This window comes from Oryctolagus cuniculus, chromosome 14 (genome assembly GCF_051225735.1).
Source record: "Oryctolagus cuniculus isolate XC-2025 breed Fujian yellow rabbit chromosome 14, ASM5122573v1, whole genome shotgun sequence".
Lineage (NCBI taxonomy): Eukaryota > Metazoa > Chordata > Mammalia > Lagomorpha > Leporidae > Oryctolagus > Oryctolagus cuniculus.
Window position 1 is genome coordinate 66,467,583 of NC_142880.1, and position 23,290 is coordinate 66,490,872.

Below are 23,290 nucleotides of genomic sequence, written 5' to 3' on the forward strand. Positions count from 1 at the left end.
AATCTTTACTTAATGCATACTAAACTGATCTTCTGTAAAAAAAAAAGAAATTATCAATTCCCAACTTGACTCTCACTGGGATTAAACATGACAATAGGTCTGATCTGATTTCATCATCATTTAAAAAAATCATCTATTATTTTTCACTTTATGTTTCTGTGTGGGAGCAAACTGTTGAAATCCTTACTTAATGTATACTAAGCTGATCTTCTGTATATTAAGATAATCGAAAATGAATCTTGATGTGAATGGAAGGGGAGAGAGAGTGGGAAAGGGGAGGGTTGTGGGTGGGAGGGACGGTATGGGGGGAAGCCATTGTAATCCATAAGTCGTACTTTGGAAATTTATATTCATTAAATAAAAGTTAAAAAAAAAAGCAATGGCAATTCCTACTTACACAGTAATACAACACTTTCAGGACAGAGGTTCTCTTTGGAAGTTAGTGCACAGTGTCTCCTGTTAATTTAACAACACTCTTAGTATGATGTCGGTGATCACCTGACACTCTTGACAAGAGCCGCCTCAACCATGAAAGCCCTCTGAATTCACAAACTCCATCAGTATTTAGACAAGGCCATAAGCAAAATGGAAGTTCTCTACTCTCTTTAGAGAAATGTACATCCTCCTTTGATGACTGCTTCTTTCCACTGGGGTCTCACACACAGAGGTCCTTCATGTAGGACAATTTTTGCCACAGTTTCTTGGCTTTCCATGCCTGAAATGCTCTCAAATGCTTTGTAGCCAGACCAGAATTCCTTAAGGGTTGATTCTGAGGTCAGAGTGCTACTTAAGGTGATTCTTTCTGTGAGTCTGCTGTATGGAATGCTTCCCAAGTTAGAATTAAAAAGGCTTAAATGCTCTATTATTACCATACACAAAAAACCTATATATATGATCACTTTAACATTTAAGATGGCATTTTTATCACCCAGCTTAAAGAGATTTGGGGTCCCATGGCAGGTTTTTTAACTGTACCCTTAGAAGTAAGTCCTTAGGAATATATGCAGAACTATACAGCTTTACAGCTACAAACTTCATAATTACAACTTTAGGAACATTATTCCCAAAGAAGAATGGGGTGGGTGATTCTTCCCACCATAGCCTTCCTCCAACCTATACTCCAAGCCCTCTTTTTCCTCCCTTTCTTATCCCCAGTATTATTTTTTACTAAAATCTATTTTCAAGTAAATTTATACACACATGATTAACTCTAGGTTAAGTAAAGAGTGCAACAAATAATATGAAACAGAAAAATGTTCCTCCATAGTCAAGACAAGGGCTATTCAAAGCCATTGCTTCTCAAAGTGTCAATATCACTTCTACAGATTGCCTTTTAGGTACTCTATTATCGCAAGCCATGGAGAAGATAAGGTATTTGCCCCTTTAGGACTGGCTTATTCATTAGTATGATGTTTTCCAGTTTCATTCATTTTATTGCAAATAACCAGATTTCATTTTTAAATCATTGTAATCATTGTGTAGTATTCTATGTCGTATAATTCTATAATTTTTTTTTTTGACAGGCAGAGTGGACAGTGAGAGAGAGAGAGAGAGACAGAGAGAAAGGTCTTCCTTTGCCGTTGGTTCACCCTCCAATGGTTGCCACGGCCGGCGTGCTGCGGCCGGTGCACCGCGCTGATCTGATGGCAGGTATTGTGATGCCTCCGGCTTTGTTTTTGTTGTACAAGGTGCTTCTCCTGGTCTCCCATGGGGTGCAAGGCCCAAGCTCTTGGGCCATCCTCCACTGCACTCCTGGGCCATAGCAGAGAGCTGGCCTGGAAGAGGGAAAACCGGGAAAGAATCCGGCGCCCCGACCGGGACTGGAACCTGGTGTGCCGGTGCCGCTAGGCGGAGGATTAGCCTGTTGCGCCGCGGCGCCAGACTCCATAATGTTTTTAAAAGATTTATTTATTTGAAAGGCAGAGTTACACACACATACACACACACACACACACACAGAGAGAGAGAGAGAGAGAGAGTTTCATTTGCTGGTTCACTCCCCAGATGGCCACAGTAGCTGGAGCTGCACTGATCCAAAGTCAGTAGCTTCTTCAGGGTCTCCCATGCAAGTGTAGGGGCCCAAGGACTTGGCCTATCTTTTACTACTTTCTCAGGCCAAAGCAGAGATCTGGATGTGAAGTTAGAAGCTGGGACTCGAACCAGCCATCCATATGGGATGCTGGCATTGCAGTCAGTGGCTTTACCCACTAAGCTGCAGTACTGGCCCCTATCTTGTAACTTCTTTTTTTTTTTAACTTTTATTTAATGAATATAAGTTTCCAAAGTACGAATAATGGATTACTATGGCTTCCCCCCCATACCGTCCCTCCCACCCACAACCCTCCCCTTTCCCACTCTCTCTCCCCTTCCATTCACATCAAGATTCATTTTCGATTATCTTAATATACAGAAGATCAGCTTAGTATACATTAAGTAAGGATTTCAACAGTTTGCTCCCACACAGAAACATAAAGTGAAAAATAATAGATGATTTTTTTAAATGATGATGAAATCAGATCAGACCTATTGTCATGTTTAATCCCAGTGAGAGTCAAGTTGGGAGTTGATAGTTTCTTTTCTTTCTTTTTTTTTTTTTACAGAGGATCAGTTTAGTATGCATTAAGTAAAGATTTCAACAGTTTGCACCCCCATAGAAACACAAAGTGAAATATATTGTTTGAGTACTCGTTATAGCATTAAATCTCAATGCACAGCACATTAAGGACAGAGATCCTACATGAGGAGTAAGTGCACAGTGACTCCTGTTGTTGACTTTACCAATTGACACTCCTGTTTATGGCATCAGTAATCTCCCTATGCTCCAGTCATGAGTTTCCAAGGCTATGGAAGCCCCTTGAGTTTTCCGACTCTTATCTTGTTTAGACAAGGTCATAGTCAAAGTGGAGGTTCTCTCCTCCCTTCAGAGAAAGGTACCTCCTTCTTTGAAGACCTGTTTTTTCCACTGAGATCTCACTCACAGAGATCTTTTGCCAGAGTGTCTTGGCTTTCCATGCCTGAAATACTCTCATGGGCTTTTCAGCCAGATCAGAATGCCTCTAGGGCTGATTCTGAGGCCAGAGTGCTATTTAGGACATCTGCCATTCTATGAGTCTGCTGAGTATCTCACTTCCCATGTTGGATCACTCTCCCCTTTATTTATTCTATTGGTTAGTGTTAGCAGGTACTAGACTTGTTTATGTGCTCCCTTTGACTCTTAGTCCTTTCATTATGATCAATTGTGAACTGAAATTGATCACTTGGACTAGTGAGATGGCATTGGTACATGCCACCTTGATGGGATTAAATTGGAGTCCCCTGGTATGTTTCTAACTCTACCATTTGGGGCAAGTCAGCTTGAGCATGTCCCAAATTATACATCTCTTCCCTCTCTTATTCCTACTCTTATGTTTAACAGGGATCACATTTCAGTTAAATTTCAACACTTAAGAATAACTGTGTATTAATTACAGAATTAAACCAGTCATATTAAGTAGAACAGACAAAAAAACTACTAAGAGGGATAATGTATTAAGTTGTTCATTAACAGTCAGAGCTATGCTGATCAGTCACCGTTTCCCATAGTGTCCATTCCACTTCAACAGGTTTCCTTTTTGGTGTTCAGTCAGTTGTCACCGATCAAGGAGAACATATGGTATTTGTCCCTTTGGGACTGGCTTATTTCACTCAGCATGATGTGTTCCAGATTCCTCCATTTTGTTGCAAATGACTGGATTTCGTTGTTTCTTACTGCGGTATAGTATTCTAAAGAGTACATATCCCATAATTTCTTTATCCAGTCTACCGTTGATGGGCATTTAGGTTGGTTCCAGGTCTTAGCTATTGTGAATTGAGCTGCAATAAACATTAGGGTGCAGACCGCTTTTTTGTTTGCCAATTTAAATTCCTTTGGGTAAATTCCAAGGAGTGGGATGGCTGGGTCGAACGGTAGGGTTATCTTCAGGTTTCTGAGGGATCTCCAGACTGACTTCCATAGTGGCTTGACCAGTTTGCATTCCCACCAACAGTGGGTTAGTGTCCCTCTTTCCCCACATCCTCGCCAGCATCTGTTGTTGGTAGATTTCTGCATGTGAGCCATTCTAACCGGGGTGAGGTGGAACCTCATTGTGGTTTTGATTTGCATTTCCCTGATTGCTAATGACCTTGAACATTTTTTCATGTGCCTGTTGGCCATTTGGATTTCCTCTTTTGAAAAATGTCTATTGAGGTCCTTGGCCCATCTCTTAATTGGGTTGTTGGTTTTGTTTTTGTGGAGTTTCTTGATCTCTTTGTAGATTCTGGTTATTAACCCTTTATCTGTTGCATAGTTTGCATATATTTTTTCCCATTCTGACGGTTGTCTCTTCACTCTCCTGACTGTTTCTTTTGCAGTACAGAAACTTCTCAATTTGGTGCAATCCCAATAGTTAATTTTGGCTTTGACTGCCTGAGCCTCCCGGGTCTTTTCCAGAAACTCTTTGCCTGTGCCAATATCTTGAAGGGTTTCTCCAATGTTCTCTAGTAACTTGATGGTGTCAGGTCATAGATTTAGGTCTTTAATCCATGTTGAGTGGATTTTTGTGTAAGGTGTAAGGTAGGGGTCTTGCTTCATGATTCTGCACGTGGAAATCCAATTTTCCCAGCACCATTTATTGAATAGACTGTCCTTGCTCCAGGAATTAGTTTTAGATCCTTGATCAAATATAAGTTGGCTGTAGATGTTTGGGTTGATTTCTGGTATTTCAATTCTGTTCCATTGGTCTATCCATCTGTTTCTGTACCAGTACCATGCTGTTTTGATAACAACTGCCCTGTAGTATGTCCTGAAATCTGGTATTGTGATGCCTCCGGCTTTGTTTTTGTTGTACAAGATTGCTTTAGCTATTCGAGGTCTCTTGTGCCTCCATATAAATTTCAGCACCAATTTTTCCAGATCTGAGAAGAAGGTCTTCGGTATCTTGATTGGTATTGCACTGAATTTATAAATTGCTTTTGGGAGAATGGACATTTTGATGATATTGATTCTTCCAATCCATGAGCATGGAAGATTTTTCCATTTTTTGGTATCCTCTTCTATTTCTTTCTTTAAGGTTTTGTAATTTTCATCGTAGAGATGTTTAACGTCCTTGGTTAAGTTTATTCCAAGGTATTTGATTGTTTTTGTGGCTATTGTGAATGGGATTGATCTTAGAAGTTCTTCCTCAGCCATGGCATTGTCTGTGTATACAAAGGCTGTTGATTTTGTGCATTGATTTTATACCCTGCTACTTTGCCAAACTCTTCTATGAGTTCCAATAGTCTCTTACTAGAGTTCTTTGGGTCCCCTAAATAAAGAATCATGTCATCTGCAAAGAGGGATAGTTTGAATTCTTCCTTCCCAATTTGTATCCCTTTAATTTCTTTTTCTTGCCTAATAGCTCTGGCTAGAACCTCCAGAACTATATTGAATAGCAGTGGTGAGAGTGGACATCCCTGTCTGGTCCCAGATCTCAGTGGAAATGCTTCCAACTTTTCCCCATTCAATAGGATGTTGGCTGTGGGTTTTTCATCGATTGCTTTGATTGTATTGAGGAATGTTCCTTCCAAACCCAGTTTGCTTAGCATTTTCATCATGAACGGGTGTTGTATTTTATCAAATGCTTTCTCGGCATCTATTGAGATAATCATATGGTTTTTCTTCTGCAGTCTGTTAATGTGGTGTATCACATTGATTGTCTTGCGCACATTAAACCATCCCTGCATACCAGGGATAAATCCCACTTGGTCTGGGTGGATGATCTTTCTGATGTGTTGTTGCATTCTATTGGCGAGAATTTTATTGAGGATTTTTGCATCTATGTTCATCAGGGATATTGGTCTGTAATTCTCTTTTAGTGCTGCATCTTTTTCCAGCTTAGGAATTAAGGTGATGCTGGCTTCATAGAAAGAATTTGGGAGGATTCCCTCTTCTTCGATTGTTCTGAATAGTTTGAGAAGAATTGGAGTGAGTTCTTCTTTAAATGTCTGGTAGAATTCAGCAGTGAATCCATCTGGTCCTGGGCTTTTCTTTGTTGGGAGGGCCTTTATTACTGTTTCAATTTCTGTCTCAGTTATGGGTCTGTTTAGGTTTTCGATGTCTTCCTGGTTCAATTTAGGCAGGTTGCATGTGTCCAGGAATCTATCCATTTCTGATAGGTTTCCCTGTTTGCTGGCATACAAGTCCTTGTAGTAATTTCTGATGATTCTTTTTATTTCTGTGGTGTCTGTTGTTACATTTCCTTTTTCATCTCTGATTTTATTGATTTGGGTCTTTTCTCTTCTTTTTTTAGTTAGTTGGGCCTATGGGGTGTCAATTTTGTTTATTTTTTCAAAAAACCAGCTCCTCGTTTGGCTGATTTTTTGGAATGTTTTTCTTGATTCAATCCTGTTGATTTCTTCTCTGATTTTAATTATTTCTCTTCTCCTACTAGATTTGGGTCTGGTTTGCTGTAGGTTTTCTAGATCCTTGAGGTGAATAGAAAGCTCATCTATTTGGTGCCTTTCCAATTTCTTGATGTAGGCACCTATTGATATAAACTTTCCTCTTAACACTGCTTTTGCTGTGTCCCATAAGTTTTGGTATGTTGTGCTGTTATCCTCATTTACTTCCAGAAAGTTTTTGATTTCTCTTTTGATTTCTTCTTTGACCCATTGTTCATTCAGGAGCATGTTGTTTAATCTCCATGTGTTTGCATATGCTCTAGGGATTCCTGAGTTGTTCATTTCCAACTTCATTCCTTTATGGTCTGAGAAGCTGCATGGTATGATTCTAATTCTTTTGAATTTGCTGAGACTTGCTTTATGGCCTAGTATGTGGTCAATCCTAGAGAAGGTTCCATGTACTGCTGAGAAGAATGTAAAATCTTTAGCTGTAGGATTGAAAGTTCTGTATATATCTGTTAGATCCATTTGGGCTATAGTGTCGTTTAAATCTACTGTATCCTTGTTGATCTTCTGTCCGGATGATCTGTCTATTTCTGAGAGTGGAGTATTGAAGTCCCCCAGTACTATTGTATTGGGGTCTAAGTCTCCCTTTAAGTCTTTTAACAAATCTTTTAGATAAACCGGTGCCCTGTAGTTAGGTGCATATACATTGATAATTGTTATATCTTCCTGTTGAATTGATCCCTTAATCATTATGTAGTGTCCCTCTTTGTCTCTCTTAACGGTTTTTGTGGTAAAGTTTATGGTGTCTGATATTAAGATGGCTACGCCTGCTCTTTTTTCATTTCTGTTGGCATGGTATATCTTTTTCCAGCCTTTCACTTTCAGTCTGTATGGATCTTTGTTGGAAAGATGTGTTTCTTGTAAGCAGCAAATAGATGGGTTTTGTTCCTTAACCCAATCAGCCAAACGGTGTCTTTTAACTGGACAGTTCAGGCCATTCACGTTCAATGTGACTAATGATAAGTGGTAACTTTGCCCTGCCATTTGCCAAAGATAAGTTCTAATATATGCTTTGAATTCCCTGTGATCTTTTGCTGTGAGGTTTCCTTCCTTGGTTTCCTTCCTTTACCTTCTTTCATATTGATGACCGTGTTTCTGTGTTTCTGTGTGTAACACATCTTTAAGCATCTTTTGCAGGGCTGGACGAGTGGCAACAAATTCTTCCAATTTCTGTTTGTTATGAAAAGTCTTTATTTCACCTTCATTCACAAATGATAGCTTTGCAGGATATAATATTCTGGGCTGGCAGTTGTTCTCTCTTAGTACCTGGGCTATATCTCGCCATTCCCTCCTAGCTTGTAGAGTTTCTGATGAGAAGTCAGCTGTGAGTCTGATTGGAGATCCTCTGAGAGTAATCTGACGTTTCTCTCTTGCACATTTTAGGATCTTTTCTTTATGTTTCACTGTGGAGAGTTTAATTACAACGTGTCGTGGTGAGGATCTCTTTTGGTCGTGTTTATTAGGGGTTCTGTGAGCTTCCTGTACTAGGATTTCTCTGTCCTTCTCCAAACCTGGGAAATTTTCTGCTAATATCTCACTAAAAAGGCCTTCTAATCCTTTCTCCCTCTCCATGCCTTCAGGAACTCCTAGAACCCGAATGTTGGGTTTTTTAATAGTATCCTGAAGATTCCCGACAATATGTTTTAGATTTCTAATTTCCTCATCTTTTCTTTGGTCTGACTGTATCCTTTCCTGTTCTCTGTCTTCTAAGTCCTATATTCTCTCTTCTGCTTCTCCCATTCTGTTTGTAAGGCTCTCTATTGTGTTTTTCATTTGATCTATTGAATTCTTCACTTCAGTCACTATCACAGTTTCCTGTTGTACTAGTCGTTTCGTTTCATTTTGATTCCTCCTTAATATTTCATTTTCACGAGAGAGATTTTCTATCTTGTCCATTAAGGATTTCTGTAGTTCAAGAATTTGTTTTTGAGAACTTCTTAATGTTCTTATCAATTTTTTGAGATCTGCTTCTTGCATTTCTTCTATGTCATCATCCTCATAATCTTGAATTGGGGTGTCTTTTTCATTTGAGGGCTTCATGGTGACTTCCTTGTTTTTATTACCTTGGTTTTTGCGTTTGTTATTTGTCATATTGGAGATATTTGGTTTCTTCACTGTGGTGCTTTTTCTTGTTATACTATGACTCTAGATTAAGTGGACTATCTGTTTTTGATGGAGCCTTAGGGCTTGAGATGGGTGTGGCCTGAGAGCTCTGTTTGGTGTGCCAAAGGTGACACTCCCAGGTTAGGCGTGGTAAACCTCTCTCTCTCTCTCTCTCTCTCTCTCTTTTTTGATTCAAAAGGGAAGTAATTCCGCACAGCTGAATGAAGTTGGAGGTAGTTAGCAGGCAAATGATATACCCACAGGAGCCAGAGATCGGAAGCTCTTTCCCAAGATCCCCACAGGGAATCTGTTCGGCCCTCAGAGTGGGCTCAAATTCTCCTTCAGCCTCCCACTGGGTTGCCAAAGTTACGGAATTGTAGCGTCTCTGGAGAGTGCTCACGTGAATTCCGTGAGTTCTCTCCCCCACCGTCTCTTTTTTCACAGTCTCAGTTCAGTAGCACCACAAATTTACTAGGTCCTAATCTCCTGTTAATTCGCCCCGCCCAGAGTCAGGTTTTTCTGCTAGGCTCAGGGCCGGTGCAGACCTGAGGTCGCTCTGCTTGTGACGTATGTCCAAGATGGCGCCTGCTCTTTGTCTTGCTCGCCCTTGAGAGGTGAGCGGAGAGAGAGAAACCCGTGTCCGTACCAGTCACCTTTTTTTTTTCCTCTCTCTCCCTTCCAGTTAGCCTGGTGAAGTTCCCCCCCAACCTGGGGGTCGTTCCCTCTAGTCTCCTCTCTCCGCTTGCCTGCCGGTGTCTCGGGTTATTGAGGTTCGGCTCACCTCGCGTTCCAGCGCTGGTGTGTTGAGTCTGCCGCTGGTGTCCCGAACTGTGGGCTCCCACGCTCTCCATGCAGGTCCACTCCCCTTCCAGCGCCGATGTGTGGACTCAGAGCCCTGGACGTCCCAAGTCTCCCCGCTGTTGCACTCCCCTTCGAGCACTTGCGCGCAGACCCTGCAGCTTGCGCAGCTCAGTCCCCCGGCTCGGCCCCGTGGCTAGGTCCTGCGGCTCGGCTTTCGGCTTTCGTGCGCGGTGGGCGACCTTGTTCTCCCAGTAGGTCTTCCGATTCACGCCCACTGGATCCAGAAGAGTTTTGTCTGCAATATTTTCCTGGTTCTTTTTTCTGAGGCTACCGTAACTCCCCTTTTATTAAACTAAATTTTCCCTGACTATCGGTGCGCGCCCTCACTATTCCGCCATCTTGGCTCCGCCATCTTGTAACTTCTTTATCCAATCTTCAGTTGATAGACACTTGATTCCAATTCTTAGCTATTGTGAATTGAGCTGCAATAACCCTTTCATATGCTGATTTCATTTCCCTTGGATAAATTCCCAGGAGTGGGATGGCTGGGGATATGGTAGGTCTATATTCAGATTTCTGAGGTATCTCCATACTGTCTTCCACAGTGGCTTTACCAGTTTACATTCCCACCAACAGTGGTTAGGGTACCTTTTCCCCCCACATCCTCACCGGCATTTGTTGTTTGTTGATTTCTGTAGGAGAGCCATTCTAACCGGGGTGGGATGAAACCTCATTATGGTTTTGATTTGAATTTCCCTGATGGCTAGTGATCCTGAGCATTTTTTTCTCTTTAAAAAATTCCTCTCCTGCCATTGGATCAGCGCGGTGTGCCGGCCGCAGCGCGCCGGCCGCGGCGGCCATTGGAGGGTAAACCAACGGCAAAGGAAGACCTTTCTGTCTGTCTCTCTCTCTCACTGTCCACTCTGCCTGTCAAAAAAAAAAATTCCTGTTTAAGACCTTTGCCCATTTAATAACTGGGTAGTTTGGTTTGTTGTTGAGTTTCTTGATCTCATTATATATTCTGGTTATTAACCCTTTATCAATTGTATAGTTTGCAAATAATTTCTCCCATTCTGTCAGTTGCCTTTTCACTTTGCTGTGTCTTTTTTTGTGCAGAAGCTTCTGAATTTGATGCAGTCCCATTTATCAATTTTGGCTTTGATTGCTTGTGCCTCTGGGGTCCTTTCAAAGAACTTTGTCTATGGTAATATCTTGCAGCGTTTCTGCAATGTTCTTTAATATTTTGATTTTGAGTTATAGATTTTGGTCTTAATCCATTTGAGCAGATTTTTGTGTAAGGTAGGGGTCTTGCTTCAGACTTCTTCATGTGGAGATCCAGTTTTCCAAGCACCATTTGTTGAAGATACTGTCCTTGCTCCAGGGATTGATTGATTGATTTTTAGCTCCTTTGTTGAAGATAAGTTGGTTGTAGATGCTTGGATTGATTTCTGGCATTTCTATTCTGTTCCACTGGTCTATCCATCTGTTATTGTTCCAGTATCAGGCTCTTTTGATTATAATTGCCCTGTAGTATGTCTTGAAATCTGGTATTGTGATGCCTCTTGCTTTGCTTTTGTTGTATAAGATTGCTTTAGTTATTTAGGGTACTCTTTGTTTTCATATGAATTTCTGTTTTTTTTTTTTCAAGAGGTTTTATTTCACAGTCTGCAAGCTGTAGTTACCAAACCCATCATTGCTGTTCTTTATTTTGAAGAGTTACATGTTATACCAGTTAAGAATGTGAAACACACTTCATTTCACCATCATTTTTTTTAAAGATTTTATTTATTTGAGAGAGTTACAGTGAGTGGGAGAGACAGAGAGAAAGGTCTTCCTTCCATTGGTTTACTCCTCAAATGGCTGCAATGGGCGAAGCTGTGCTGATCTGAAGCCAAGATCCAGGTGCTTCTTCCTGGTCTCCCATGTGGGTGCAGGGGCCCAAGGACTTGGATCACCTTCTATGGCTTTCCCAGGCCATAGCATAGAGCAGGACTGGAAATACAACAGCCAGGACTGGAACCAGCACCCATACAGGATGCCGGCACCGCAGGTGGAGGATTAACTTACTGTGCCAAGGTGCCAGCCCCTCACCATCATGTCTTTATTCTCCAGTACTCTTTTCATTACATGGATCTGAGTTTGTGGTATATTTCAATCTGGTTTTCTCTGAAGAAAATTTTTAGTAACCTTTTATTTAATGAATACAATATTCATAAGTACAACTTTAGGAATCTGGTGATTCTCCCCACCATACCCACCCTCCTACAACCACTCTCACTCTACCTCCTCCTCCCTCTTCATTCCGGTTCCTATTTCCATTAAGACTAGTTTTCAATTAACTTTATACACAGAAGACCAACCCTGTACTAAGTAAAAATTTAAATAATTTGCACACTTACACACAAACTATAAAAACTGAGAGCAAGTTTTACAGTTAATTCTCATAGTACAACTCATTGAGGATAGAGGTCCTGCATGGGAAGTAAATGCACAGTGACTCCTGTTGTTAATTTAACAATTAGCACTCTTATGTATGATGTCAGTGATTACCTGAGGTTCTTGACATGAGCTACCAAGGCTATGGAAGCCTTTTGAGTCCACAAACTCCATCAGTATTTAGACAAGGCCATAAGCAAAGTGAAAGTTCTCTCCTTCTTTCAGAGAAAAGGACATCTTTCTTTGATTTCCCTTTCTTTCCACTGGGGTCTCACTTAGAGATCCTTCATGTAGGACATTTTTTTGCCACAGTGTCTTGGCTTTCCAAACCTGCAATGCTCTCATGGGCTTCTCAGCCAGAACAGAATGCCTTAAGAGCTGATTCTGAGGTCAGACTGCTATTTATAGCAATTGTCATTCTATGATTCTGCTGGGTGGGCTGCTTCCCATATTGGAACATTTCTCCTTTTTAATTCTATGTATTATTATTACCAGACACTTGGTCTTATTTATATGATCCCTTTAACACTTAGTACTATCTAAATGATCAATTTAACACTTATTGCCATCTTAAGTGTTAAAGTGATCATGTTATTGCCACCCAGATTAACGGGATTTGGAGTCCCACAGCAAGTTTCTAGCTATACCCTTAGAAGCATGTCTGTAGGAATGTACGTAGAATTATACAGATCCTCCTTCTCTTACTCACACTGTTATTTTTTGTTGAAATCTATTTTCACTTGACTTTATACACATATGATTAATTCTGTTAGGTAAAGAGTTCAACCAATGGTATTAAGAAGGAAGAGAAAAAAGAACAAGAAAAAAAGAAAAGGGCTTTTCAAGTCATCGCTTCTCAAAGTGTCAATTTCTCTTCAATACATTTCCTTTTAGGTGTTCTGTTATCACACATCAAGGAGAACATATGCTATTTGTCCCTTTGGGATTGTCATATTTCACTAAGTATGATGTTTTTCAGATTCATCCATTTTGTTGCAAATGACTGGATTTCATTATTTTTTACTGCTGTGTAATATTCCATAGACTACATGTCCCACAATTTCTTTATCCAGTCTTAAGTTGATGGGCATTTAGGTTGATTCCATTTCTTAGCTATTGTGAATTAAGCTGCAATAAACATGGGGTGTAGATAACTCTTGTTTGCCGATTTCATTTCCCTTGGATAAATTTCCAGGAGTGGGATGGCTGGTTCATATGGTAGGATTATTTTCAGATTTCTGAGGTATCTCTGAACTGTCTTCCTTACCATATTTTGTGGATATAGGATGGAAAGTTTTATAGATAAGAATTAGGTCTATTTGGTCTATAGTGTCAATTAACTCTGTTGTTTCCTTGCAGTTTTTCCATTTGCTTGGTCTATCCTTTGCTGAAACTGGGGTACTGAAGTCTTCCATTTCTACTGTATTTGAGTCTGTCTCCCTTTAGATCCATTGGCATTTTTTTTAAATAGCCAGGTGTCCTGTAATTAGGTGCATATAAGTTTATAATAGTCTAATCTTCCTGTTGCATTGATCCCTTATTCATTACATGGTGCCCTTCTTTGTCTCTTTTAATAGTTTTTGTGTTAAAGTCTATGTTGTCAAGTATTAGGATGGCTACACCAGCTCTTTTTTTGGTTTCTGTTAGCATGGAATACCTTTTTACATCCTTTCACTTTCAGTTGTAAGTATTTTTCTTGGTGAGCTTTCTTTCTTGTAGGCAGCAAAGAGATGAGTTTTGTTAAGCCATTCAACCACTCTGTGTGTTTTAACTGGAGAGTTGAGGCCATTTATATTCAAAGTGACTATTGATAATGATGACTTTGCCCTGACATTTTGCCATAAATATTCCTATTTTTTACTTTGGATTTCCTTTGTCCTTGTACTGGGAGATTATCTTCCTTTAACTTCTTTTGTAGTGATGACCATGTTTCTGTGTGTAGCACATTCTTAAGCAACCTTTGTAAGGCTGCACGGGTACTGACAAATTCTTTCAATTTTTATTGTTATGGAAGGTCTTCATTCAAAAATGAGAACTTTGCAAGGTATAATATTCTGGGTTGACAGTTTTTTCTCTTAAGACTTGGACTATATCTTACCATTCTCTCCTAGCCTGTAGGGTTTCTGATAAGAAGTCTACTGTGAGTCTAATTGGAGATCATCTGAAAGTAATCTGGCATTTCTTTAGTGCACATTTTAGAATCTTTTCTTTGTTTTACTGTGGAGAATTTGACTACAATGTGAAATGGTGACAATCTTTTCTGGTTATGTTTATTAGAAGTTCTATGTGCTTCCTGTACTTGGATGTCCCTTTCTTTTTCCAGATTTGGGAAGTTTTATGTTATTTCACTAAAAAGGCCTTTTAATCCTTTTTGTCTTTCCATGCCTTCAGGAATTCCTAAGACCCATGTGTTGGGTCATTTGGTAGTATCCTGTTTATCTCCAGTGGTGTTTTTTAGTTTTGTGATTTCTTCATATTTTTAGTCTGACTGTAAAATTTCCTGCGGTTTGTCTTTTACATAGGATAATCTTTCTTCTGCTTCACCAATTCTGTTGTTAGGGTTTTCCACTGCATTTTTTGTTTGTTCTAATGAGTTCTTCATTTCCAAGATTTCATTTTGCTTTCTCATTAAGATCTTAATTTTGTGGGAGAAACTTTCATGTCATGTATGGATTTCATTAGTTCATGGATTTGCTTCTGATTACTTCTAAGTAATCCTATGATCAATTTTTTGAATCCCCTTTCTGGCATTTCTTCAATCTCTTCATCTTCACATTATGTAGTGAAATTTTGTGGTCTTTTGGTGTTGTCATGTTGCCTTCTATTCTCATTTCTTACTTGCTGTGGTTATTATTTGGTATTTGTGGAGGTACTCATTAGATTCTTTTTTTTTTTTCTGTGATGGCTTTAATCATTGGACTATGCCTCTGTGGACTAGTGCAGTGTCCACTTTTTCAGTGAATACCTAGAGGCATGTGGTGGGTGTTGCCAGGGAGCTCTGTTCAGTTCTCCAGGGTGAAGGGAGTGTCCAAGGTGACACCCAGGTTGGGTATGGGTGTGGTAATTCTTTTTTTTATCAGAAAGGTTGTTCATCTTGCTTGCATAGTCTCAGCTTACCTCCTCTCCTCAAAGGAGACTAGTGCCTGCCATAAGAACCACAAAAAGGATCTGTGCAGTTCTTGGTGTAAGCACTGATTCTGCAGCAATCACCATCATCAGGGAATCTAGGATTCCTGGGTGTTTTGAAGCCTCCCACAGTGACTGTCCAAAGTCCTAGCCATACCCTGAGCCCTCCCACACAGCAGAAGTGTTTTCAGAGTCCCAGCACACAAGCTTCTCAGTCACGAGCACCCAGCTCCCTGTCAGTTTTCCCCGCCAGATTCAGGCATCTCCATTTGGCTAGTTGCTGGGCTTGTGGACATAACAGCTGGTGCAGCTGTTACATATGTCCACAGTGGCACCCACCCTCTATTGGCTTGTTATGGGATGCTGGCTGCATGGTGGTTAGGGAGAGAGAAACGAGCTCCCCTTTTTCCCCTCCTCTAATTAGGAAAATACACTGTCCCCCACGAGGTTCCAAGCTGGATTCCCATTAGGCCCTTCTTGCAGTTTTATTTCCAGTGGCTTGGGCTGTTGCAGACTGGTTTCACCTTACTCCAGATCTGGTATTGAGGTTCTTAGCTACTGGGGTCCTAAGTTGTGCATGTCTACACCCTCCACATAGGTCCAGAGTATCACTGTAATTTGTGTGGAGTTTCCTTTGCCATTTCCCCCCTCTAATTATTCCCTGAGGCTGCACTCTCTCCATGTTTTTAAAAACTATCTTCTCCTACACTAGAGCAGTAAGCTCTTTCCCTATTCTACCACCTTAAACCCAGTACCATTTTTTTTTTCACAAAGATCTATTTTGAGTTAATTTTATACTCATAAGATTAATTCTAAATATGGTCTTACCATGTCTCTGGGGGATGGAAATCTACCAATACTAGTGAGTAGTATTTTTGACAACTGCCAAGGCATATTGATGTTTATCACTGCCTTTCAACAGAAGCAGGGACATGCCCCAAAGCAACAATTAGTTTTACACAAAATGGAAATGCTTCAGTTAGGTTGTTCCCTTAGAATCTGATGTTATTACAAATCAGTCATCGTGAGGGGCAGCAGATTCTTATCTCATGAATTTTAACTGTGATATGGCTTATACTCTTATTTTAAGGGTCATGATTTATAGTAAAATGGAGTTTTTTTCTAAACCCACTATGTTCCTGCCTACTGGGGGTTCCTTGGAATATATTTCCAACTATCCAATCTAATTTCTGCTTCATTTTCTATTCATGGGTTTTCTGTCCACATTGCTCTGACATATAGGTTGTTAGGGTTATTTTTTCCCAGATTTTTTCTTTGCAAACATTGGGCCATGTCTACTTGGCATAAATGATTCTACAGAGAACTTAAACATTTTATTGCTGTCGTGATCAAAGCGGTTGTGCCTGCATGATCGCAGTGAAGAAATACATCCATCAGCTTAATTTGCTATGAGTTCTGAAACTCTAATAATTTCTCTACCCTAAACAGTCTGAGGAAGCAGGTGGGTTCCTTAATAAATAAGGATTCTATGGAAAGATTGGCAATGGAGGAAGTTTGTTAAATGACAGCAAGTAAAATAAGTCTAGTCATTTTCCATAGGTGTCAAATAATAATACCCAAGTAGTGGAATGCATACTACATTCTAGACTATTTAGGAGTAGTTGTGACATACATACATACATATATATATATAATGTATATATAAGAATAATATATAATAAATTTATAGCAACAACTTTAAATTTTATATACAAAATTATACACACATATAATTGATATTTACTCCAGCCAATCCTCAACAGAGTGGATTGACTGATATTTTTTCCATTTTTCACATGATAAAAATGAGTCTCAGAGAGGTTTGTCCAACCATACATAGCTTCTCTGTATTTCTACTATCATACTGTGTGTGTTTAGGTTTGGTTTTGTCAACTGTAGCTTTAATTCACTTATGATAGTTATAATTTTTAAATAACAACTCATTGCATTCTACTTTGTGTAGTACTGGCTTAGAGACATCTTTAAAACACTTCCATTATAATATCAGTGCCTTCAAAATCTCTATATTATTTTAGATCTAACTTCTGTGACTTAGCTATAAAAAATTCTTGGGAATAAACAAATGATGCATATGTGGCTCATAAATTTGGCTGAGATTTGCCAAACCTCCCGTAAGTCCAGACCAGAGAGGTCTGTATTGTATAAGCCATCCATGAGTCTATAAAAAGGGATGAACCATTTGCTTTCACCTACTTAGAAATCTAGCAAATACTACCCATAAAAGGCATTCCAAATTCCAGTAATAGATTCTGTTTTATTAATAATTTTAAAGATGTATTTACTAATTTGAAAGGCAGTGTGACAGAGAGAAAGGGAGAGGCAGAGAAACAGTGTTCTTCTATCAGCTGGTTCACTTCCTAAATGACCACAACAGTGAAGGCTGGGCCAGACCAAAGCTAGGAGCCTGGAGCGCCACCTGGTTCTCCCACTGGAGTAGCAGGGCCCAAGCACTTGGGCCAGCATATGCTGCTTTCCCATGTGCACTAGCAGGAAGCAGAGCAGCAGGACCTGAAATTGGTTGTCCAATTTCGGATGCTGGTATCAATAAGCAATCTCTTAACATGCTGTATCATAACACCATGCCCTACCAATCATTGTTTTTAAAGGTGTTTATAAATGTACACAGTTTTCATAACTGTAATCGTAGTTTTCTAGTCTTGTTTTTCACTTTTTATTGTGTCCCTTTAAATCATTTTTTAAAAAATGATTTTCATCAGCCTTATACTGTTCCCTCATATGGTCAGGCTATAATTTATTATTGCACATTTAAGGTCTATCATTTTTTGCTCTTTAAGTAATGTTGTGATGAACATCTTTCTATATAAATCTTTGAGCATAATTTTCTTTTTGGTGCACCATTTGTCCCTTAGAGTCCCTTGATTGCTGACACATACCTCTACTAACTGACACTTGATGTGTGAGACTGAAGCTGTGCAGCTAGAACTTGTCAAGAAGACAAATAGGGTAGCAGTGCCCTGTCTCATGTTCATAAAACAGTCTGGATCCAACCATAATTTTGCAGGCCATTTGTTTGGTTATAAGCTTGATGCCTCATTGATTTCATACACATTGAATTCCAAAAGTATGAAGGTGACCTTAGAGAGAGCCAGCCATTTAGAATGCAATTAACCAAGCTTCAGGGTAGTTTGGCTCTCAATGCCAAATAGGAGCAGCAGGATCTATCAGAGTCTTGCTACTCAAAATTAGAATTTAGGAAGAGATGTAAATGAGGTTGAACTTGTGAGATTTCTTTGGGGAATACAGAGATGCTCAAATTTTAAAAATAAGTGTTAATTGTGGGAGTGGAAGCCTTTCATTGAAAGAAGAAACGATGACATTCTAAAATCTACTGAGTTTTACTGTCAACTGCCAAGAACAGGAAAGCTTTGGCGAAGCTTGAATTTCATCTTAGCAGAAGCTTATCTCAGAATTGTCCTTGTGTCTCTGCATCCAGGACACCTGGGGCATGGAAATGTCTTCTCACAAAGTTCTTTAAGTGGGGGTCTCACTTGTTTTGTCAGCATATTGCAGAACCAAAATAATTAAAATCTGCATTGAAATAAAGGACCTGAATTGATTTCTTCTTACTTGAGTGACAAGCATGAATGCTTAGTATTCAACTGTAGTACCCTAAGAGGATAAATCTTCTACCTTTGATCTAGAATTTATTTAATCTTCTAGGACAGAGTTGTAGATTCTTTCCCAAATTTCAGGTACTTAATATGTTCCAATTTTGTTCTTTCCTTGATGATAATTTTATCACTAGCTCTTAATACATTATACTAAATTGCTATATTAATATTAATGTCAGAGTGTGAAAAATTCAACTGGTAAATGGTATGCAAATTAGCCTAATGCAAACTTTAATGGATTAGTGTGCTCAACAAATTCTTTGAAACAAAAGGTAACTAAAGTGATTGAAAAAAAAAAAAACCAACAAATCACCATCAAAGGAGAAGACTATTATAAGTAAAAGAATAAAGCACTTCAAAGCCAGTATGACTGGTTTTAACCCAACAATGTGAATGAATGGCTGGTATAACCCTTTGATTATACTGTGGGGTATAAACAGGAAATTGTTTCCTCCAAGTACCATGTTTTAGACTGAAGTGTGTCTGCCAAAAAGATAGATCTTTTAAAAATTATTTTTATTTGAAAGTCAGAGCTACAGAGAGGAAGGGATGGAAGGGAGAGGGAAGGGGAGAGAGTAAGAGAGACCAGGAGATCTTCCATCTACTTGTTTACTCCCCAAATGGCCACATGGTCAGGACTGGGCCAAGCAGAAGCCAGAAGGCCAGAATTCTATCTGGGTATCCCACATGGATGGCAAGTGCCCAGGTAATTGGGCCATCTGCTGTTGCTTTTCCAGGGGCATTAGCAGGGAACTAGATTGGAAGTGAAGCAGCTAGCACTTGAACTGGCTCTACATGGGTTACTGGCATCGCAGGTGTTACTTAACCCACAGCAGCTTAAGCAGCTGTGCCACAACACTGGCTCCCCAAAATATGTTAAATTCTTATCTCTGATACCTGTAAAGATGATCTTATTTAAAAATAGTCTTTGAGGATGTAGTCCAGTTGGGACAGTAATCCAATATGCCTAGTGCCCCTAGAAGATGATGGAAATCTGGGCAGACCCGCACAGGAGGAACATAGTTGTGTACAGGTGATGCTGGAGGCAGAGGTTGGAGTGGTGTAATCTCCAGATCAAGGAATACTAAAGATTTCTGGTCAACAGCTGGAGCTGGAAGCAAGGGGGAATTCTCTCCTGTAGGTTTCAGAGGGCTCACAACCCTACCAACATCTTGATCTCAGACTCCTGGCACCCAGAGCTGTGAGATAACAAACTTGTTTGAGGTCACCCAATTTGTGGCACTTTGCTTTGAAAGCCCCAGCTTTCATTGTGTTCTGCCAAACTCCAGTTTTCTCTCTTCTTAATTTAGTCTGGGACAGATCACATGGATTTCTGGTCAGTTTCTGTTTTTCAAAGTTGATCCAGTATGGGTCTTTAATCTCACTTTTGAAAGACATCGCAGCTCTTTCCTTTGCTTCCGGCCAGTGCCTGCCTTTTCTCTCCTCTGGCATCCTTTACGGGCAGCTCCAGGACTCACCCATTTCTCCATGCTTGCCCTGTAGGCCTGGGGGCTCAGATGGAGAAGGGCTGCACCTATCTTTCCCCCAGTCATTTGTTCCACTCCCCTCTCACTTTGAGAGTGGCACAGGCCGCTCTTCTGAGCATCCTGCCTCCTGCACTCTCTAGGGAGAAAGCTTAATTGTGAGGAAGGGAGAACTGCTCTGGCATAGCTCGCCACCTCCTGAGAATAGCCCCGGAAACCTTACCGGTGGCAGCTCCTAGATCCCATAGCAGCCAGCCAGCCAGGGCCACACCACATATCCTTGCTGAAGGCACCCCCACAGCCTGGGAGTGAGTCACCTGGGCCTTTAGTTGCCTGGCTCCAGTGGATGCTTCAGCATCTTCCTCCTCATCAAGCCAAGGAGAAGGACTTAGGGGGAACAGGACTCTGAGTATGAATACTGCTTCCTGTGCCTTGGACTCCCACGACTTCCCTCCCTCCATATAGCCTGGAAAGATGTGGCAGCTGCATAGTGGTTGGATAGAGCAGAGCAAATTCATTCCTAAGGAAAGGTTTTTGACCCAGTTGTTAGTGGCTCCTCTTAGGATGTGGGGGTACCTAGTGCTTATTGGCCCTCTGGTCTCCTGGGAATGTTAAAGGCAGGCTGTTTACAGGAAAACTTGTTCCACTCTCACAGGGGAAAGGGAGTGGATGGTGTGACTGGGGAAGATGTAGTTACTCTACAAGATCTGGATGGCTGTGGCTCATAGCTTCCTTCCACAGTGAGAATGCCAGGGAGATTTAGAGGAAGGAGGTCTGCTTCTACTTACCTGCTTAGGGATTGGCTGGCTAAGACTTAGAGGTTAATTACCTAATCAAAGTAAGCTGTTTGATGATTCCATCTCTAAACTAGGTCTTAAAATGTGATCCCTTCATGACCATCAGCAGAGGAGTTTTAATAAATATAAATTCTTGGGGCTGGCACTGTGGCATAGTGAGTAAAGCATACGCCTGCAGTGCTGGCATGGGTGCCGGTTCAAGTCCTAGTTGCTTCACTTCCAATCCAATTCTCTGCTATGGCCTGGGAAAGCAGTAGAAGATGGTTCAAGTCCTTGGGCCCCTGTACCTGTGTGGGAGACCTGGGAGATGCTCCTGGCTCCTAGCTTCAGATCTGTGTGCAGCTCTGGCTGTTGAAGCTATCTGGGTAGTGAACCAGCAGTTGGAAGACCCCCCCCCCCCCGGCCTCTGTCTTTCCAATAACTAAATCTTAAGAAATACAAATTTAAAAAACATACAAATTTTCAGACCTCCCTCCAAAGCCAGTGAATTAGAAACTTTGGGAATGAGTTCCAGTCTTCTGTACTAACACAACCTCTAGGTGGTTCTGGGGCACAATGATGTTTGAGAACCACTGTTCTAAAGATGTTTCGCTTCTCCAAATGAAAGCAACACCATAACCTCTTTAAGAAGTGATGTTTAGTTCACATGGCCCCATACAAAGATATGACTTTAAAAATTGTTCCTTCAGAATGCTCTGACAATTTTCTGTCCATCACACACTATAGCTTAAAAGTTTTTTGATGCTTTTTAGCTGAAGCAAAGAGAATATCTTCCTCTTTCCTCAGAGAATGAACCTCCACAGGTTTCTTCTCTGTTAGTTTCAAAAAGATAATTTCCACTGTGTCTAATCATCCCTACAGTGAGTTTTAAAAATATATATATATATTTGAGAGGCATAAAGGGAGGGGAGAAGGCAAGGAGGAGGGAGGGAGGGAGAGAGGGGAGGGGGAAAGCGGGGGAGGGGGAGGAGGAGAGGGAGAGAGGGGGAGAGGGAGAGAGGGAGATCCATTCTGCTGATTCACTCCTCCAAGGCCAAGGGTGGGGACAGGACAGAGTCAGTAGTCAGGAACTCAATCCAGGTCTTCCATGTGGGTGGCAGGAATCCAGTCACTTGAGTTGGCTGCCAGAGTTAGCAGGAAGTTTGAGTCAGGAGCTGGAACTAGAAATCAAACCCAGGCACTCTAACGTGGGATGTGGGTGTCTTAACCTTGTAAACACCACCTATGCAGCAATGCTTATTATCATGATCTATTTTGTTCCAGAAGATGAAGCATAAGTATGTGACTCACCCTTTCCTATTTTAATTTTTATAGCAATTAACACCATCAAACATCGTGTGTATCTTATATGCTTATTCTTTTTTGTAAGTCTACCCACATATGCATGTGAGCCCCATGCAGGTTAAGGGCTTTTGTCTGTTTTATTTATTGTTGATTTCCTTGGACCTTGGCCAATACTTGGCACATGGCAGACATTCAGACATTACTTACTTACTTGTTGAATGAATACATAAAGGCTGAGTTTCAAGAATTGTGATTTACAGGTTCTGTAGATTTCTGTTTCTTAATTGAATAATGGACTCTTTTTATTTCAAATTGTGAGGATGCTGAATACTAGAGGCTTTACAAGGTCATTAGAAATTCCATTACTTTTCTGCAAAGTGGATAGGAGAACTTAGAAGACCAGCATAGATGTTATTACCTAGGGGTATACAGGGTGTCCTGGCAGGAACTGGTCAGGGGATGCTAAAACAAAAGAACAAGGGAGATTCTAATATGAAACTGGCACAAAACATTTCTGTCAGTAGATTCCGAGCATGTCAGTCTGTAGTTTGTACAGGCTACCCTTTCATGGGATTACTTTTACAGATCAAGTCTGTTTATCAGTAACTGTGCTAGGCCAGACACCTCCCAGGATGCAGTATTTCCACCTTCCTGTTTGCACATTTTATAGCTCCCATTTCACAGATGTTCAGCGTTTTCTCGCGAGTTGATGATCCTATTTTGGCACAGTAGAGTTGGTTTCCACCCTTGGAGCACTGGGGGGGCAATAAGCAGACACATGTGGAAGTGGAAGCTGCAATGAGAGAGGGAGAGAGAGAGAGAGAGAGAGAGAGAGAGTGACTTGCTATAATATTGTGGAGTTTGGTTTTGCCTAGCCACAAGCTGCACAGGATCCCCAGAGTGGTGGGCCCTTTGCTGGCAGTGGATGAGAATGCTGAAACAAGGCAATGACCCCAAAGACACAACTATGACTGAATGGAGAGACCTGGATGTAAGAGAGCAGAATTCACCAGTAAGCAGTACGAGTGAGCAGTGGGGCTATCTCTGATACCACCCCTTCTTTCACTGTGCACGTCTTAACAGGATTTGAGCTATCTCTAGCGCCTCTCTCTCATTCATTGCACATATCCAATTGGTCACTAAG

At 40.7% G+C, this 23,290-nt stretch overlaps 1 protein-coding gene and 1 long non-coding RNA gene across 8 annotated transcripts in view; one reads left to right on the plus strand and one right to left on the minus strand.

Moving 5' to 3' along the window:
* LOC149122367 (uncharacterized) overlaps window positions 1-23,290 on the plus strand; it is a 205,609-nt gene that overhangs the window by 80,596 nt on the left and 101,723 nt on the right. For 3 of the 7 annotated variants that reach the window (XR_016220732.1, XR_016220739.1, XR_016220733.1), the window contains one exon: window positions 1,524-1,650. The exons of the other annotated variants lie outside the window; for them this stretch is intronic. This is a non-coding gene — a long non-coding RNA (uncharacterized LOC149122367). The remainder of the gene's footprint in view (window positions 1-1,523; window positions 1,651-23,290) is intronic. 7 annotated transcript variants of the gene reach the window in all.
* C6 (complement C6) overlaps window positions 18,790-23,290 on the minus strand; it is a 65,717-nt gene continuing 61,216 nt past the window's right edge. The window contains exon 18 of the mRNA XM_008262156.5: window positions 18,790-22,939. Within this exon, the coding sequence (XP_008260378.4) occupies window positions 22,758-22,939 (182 nt within the window). The 3' untranslated portion in view covers window positions 18,790-22,757. The remainder of the gene's footprint in view (window positions 22,940-23,290) is intronic.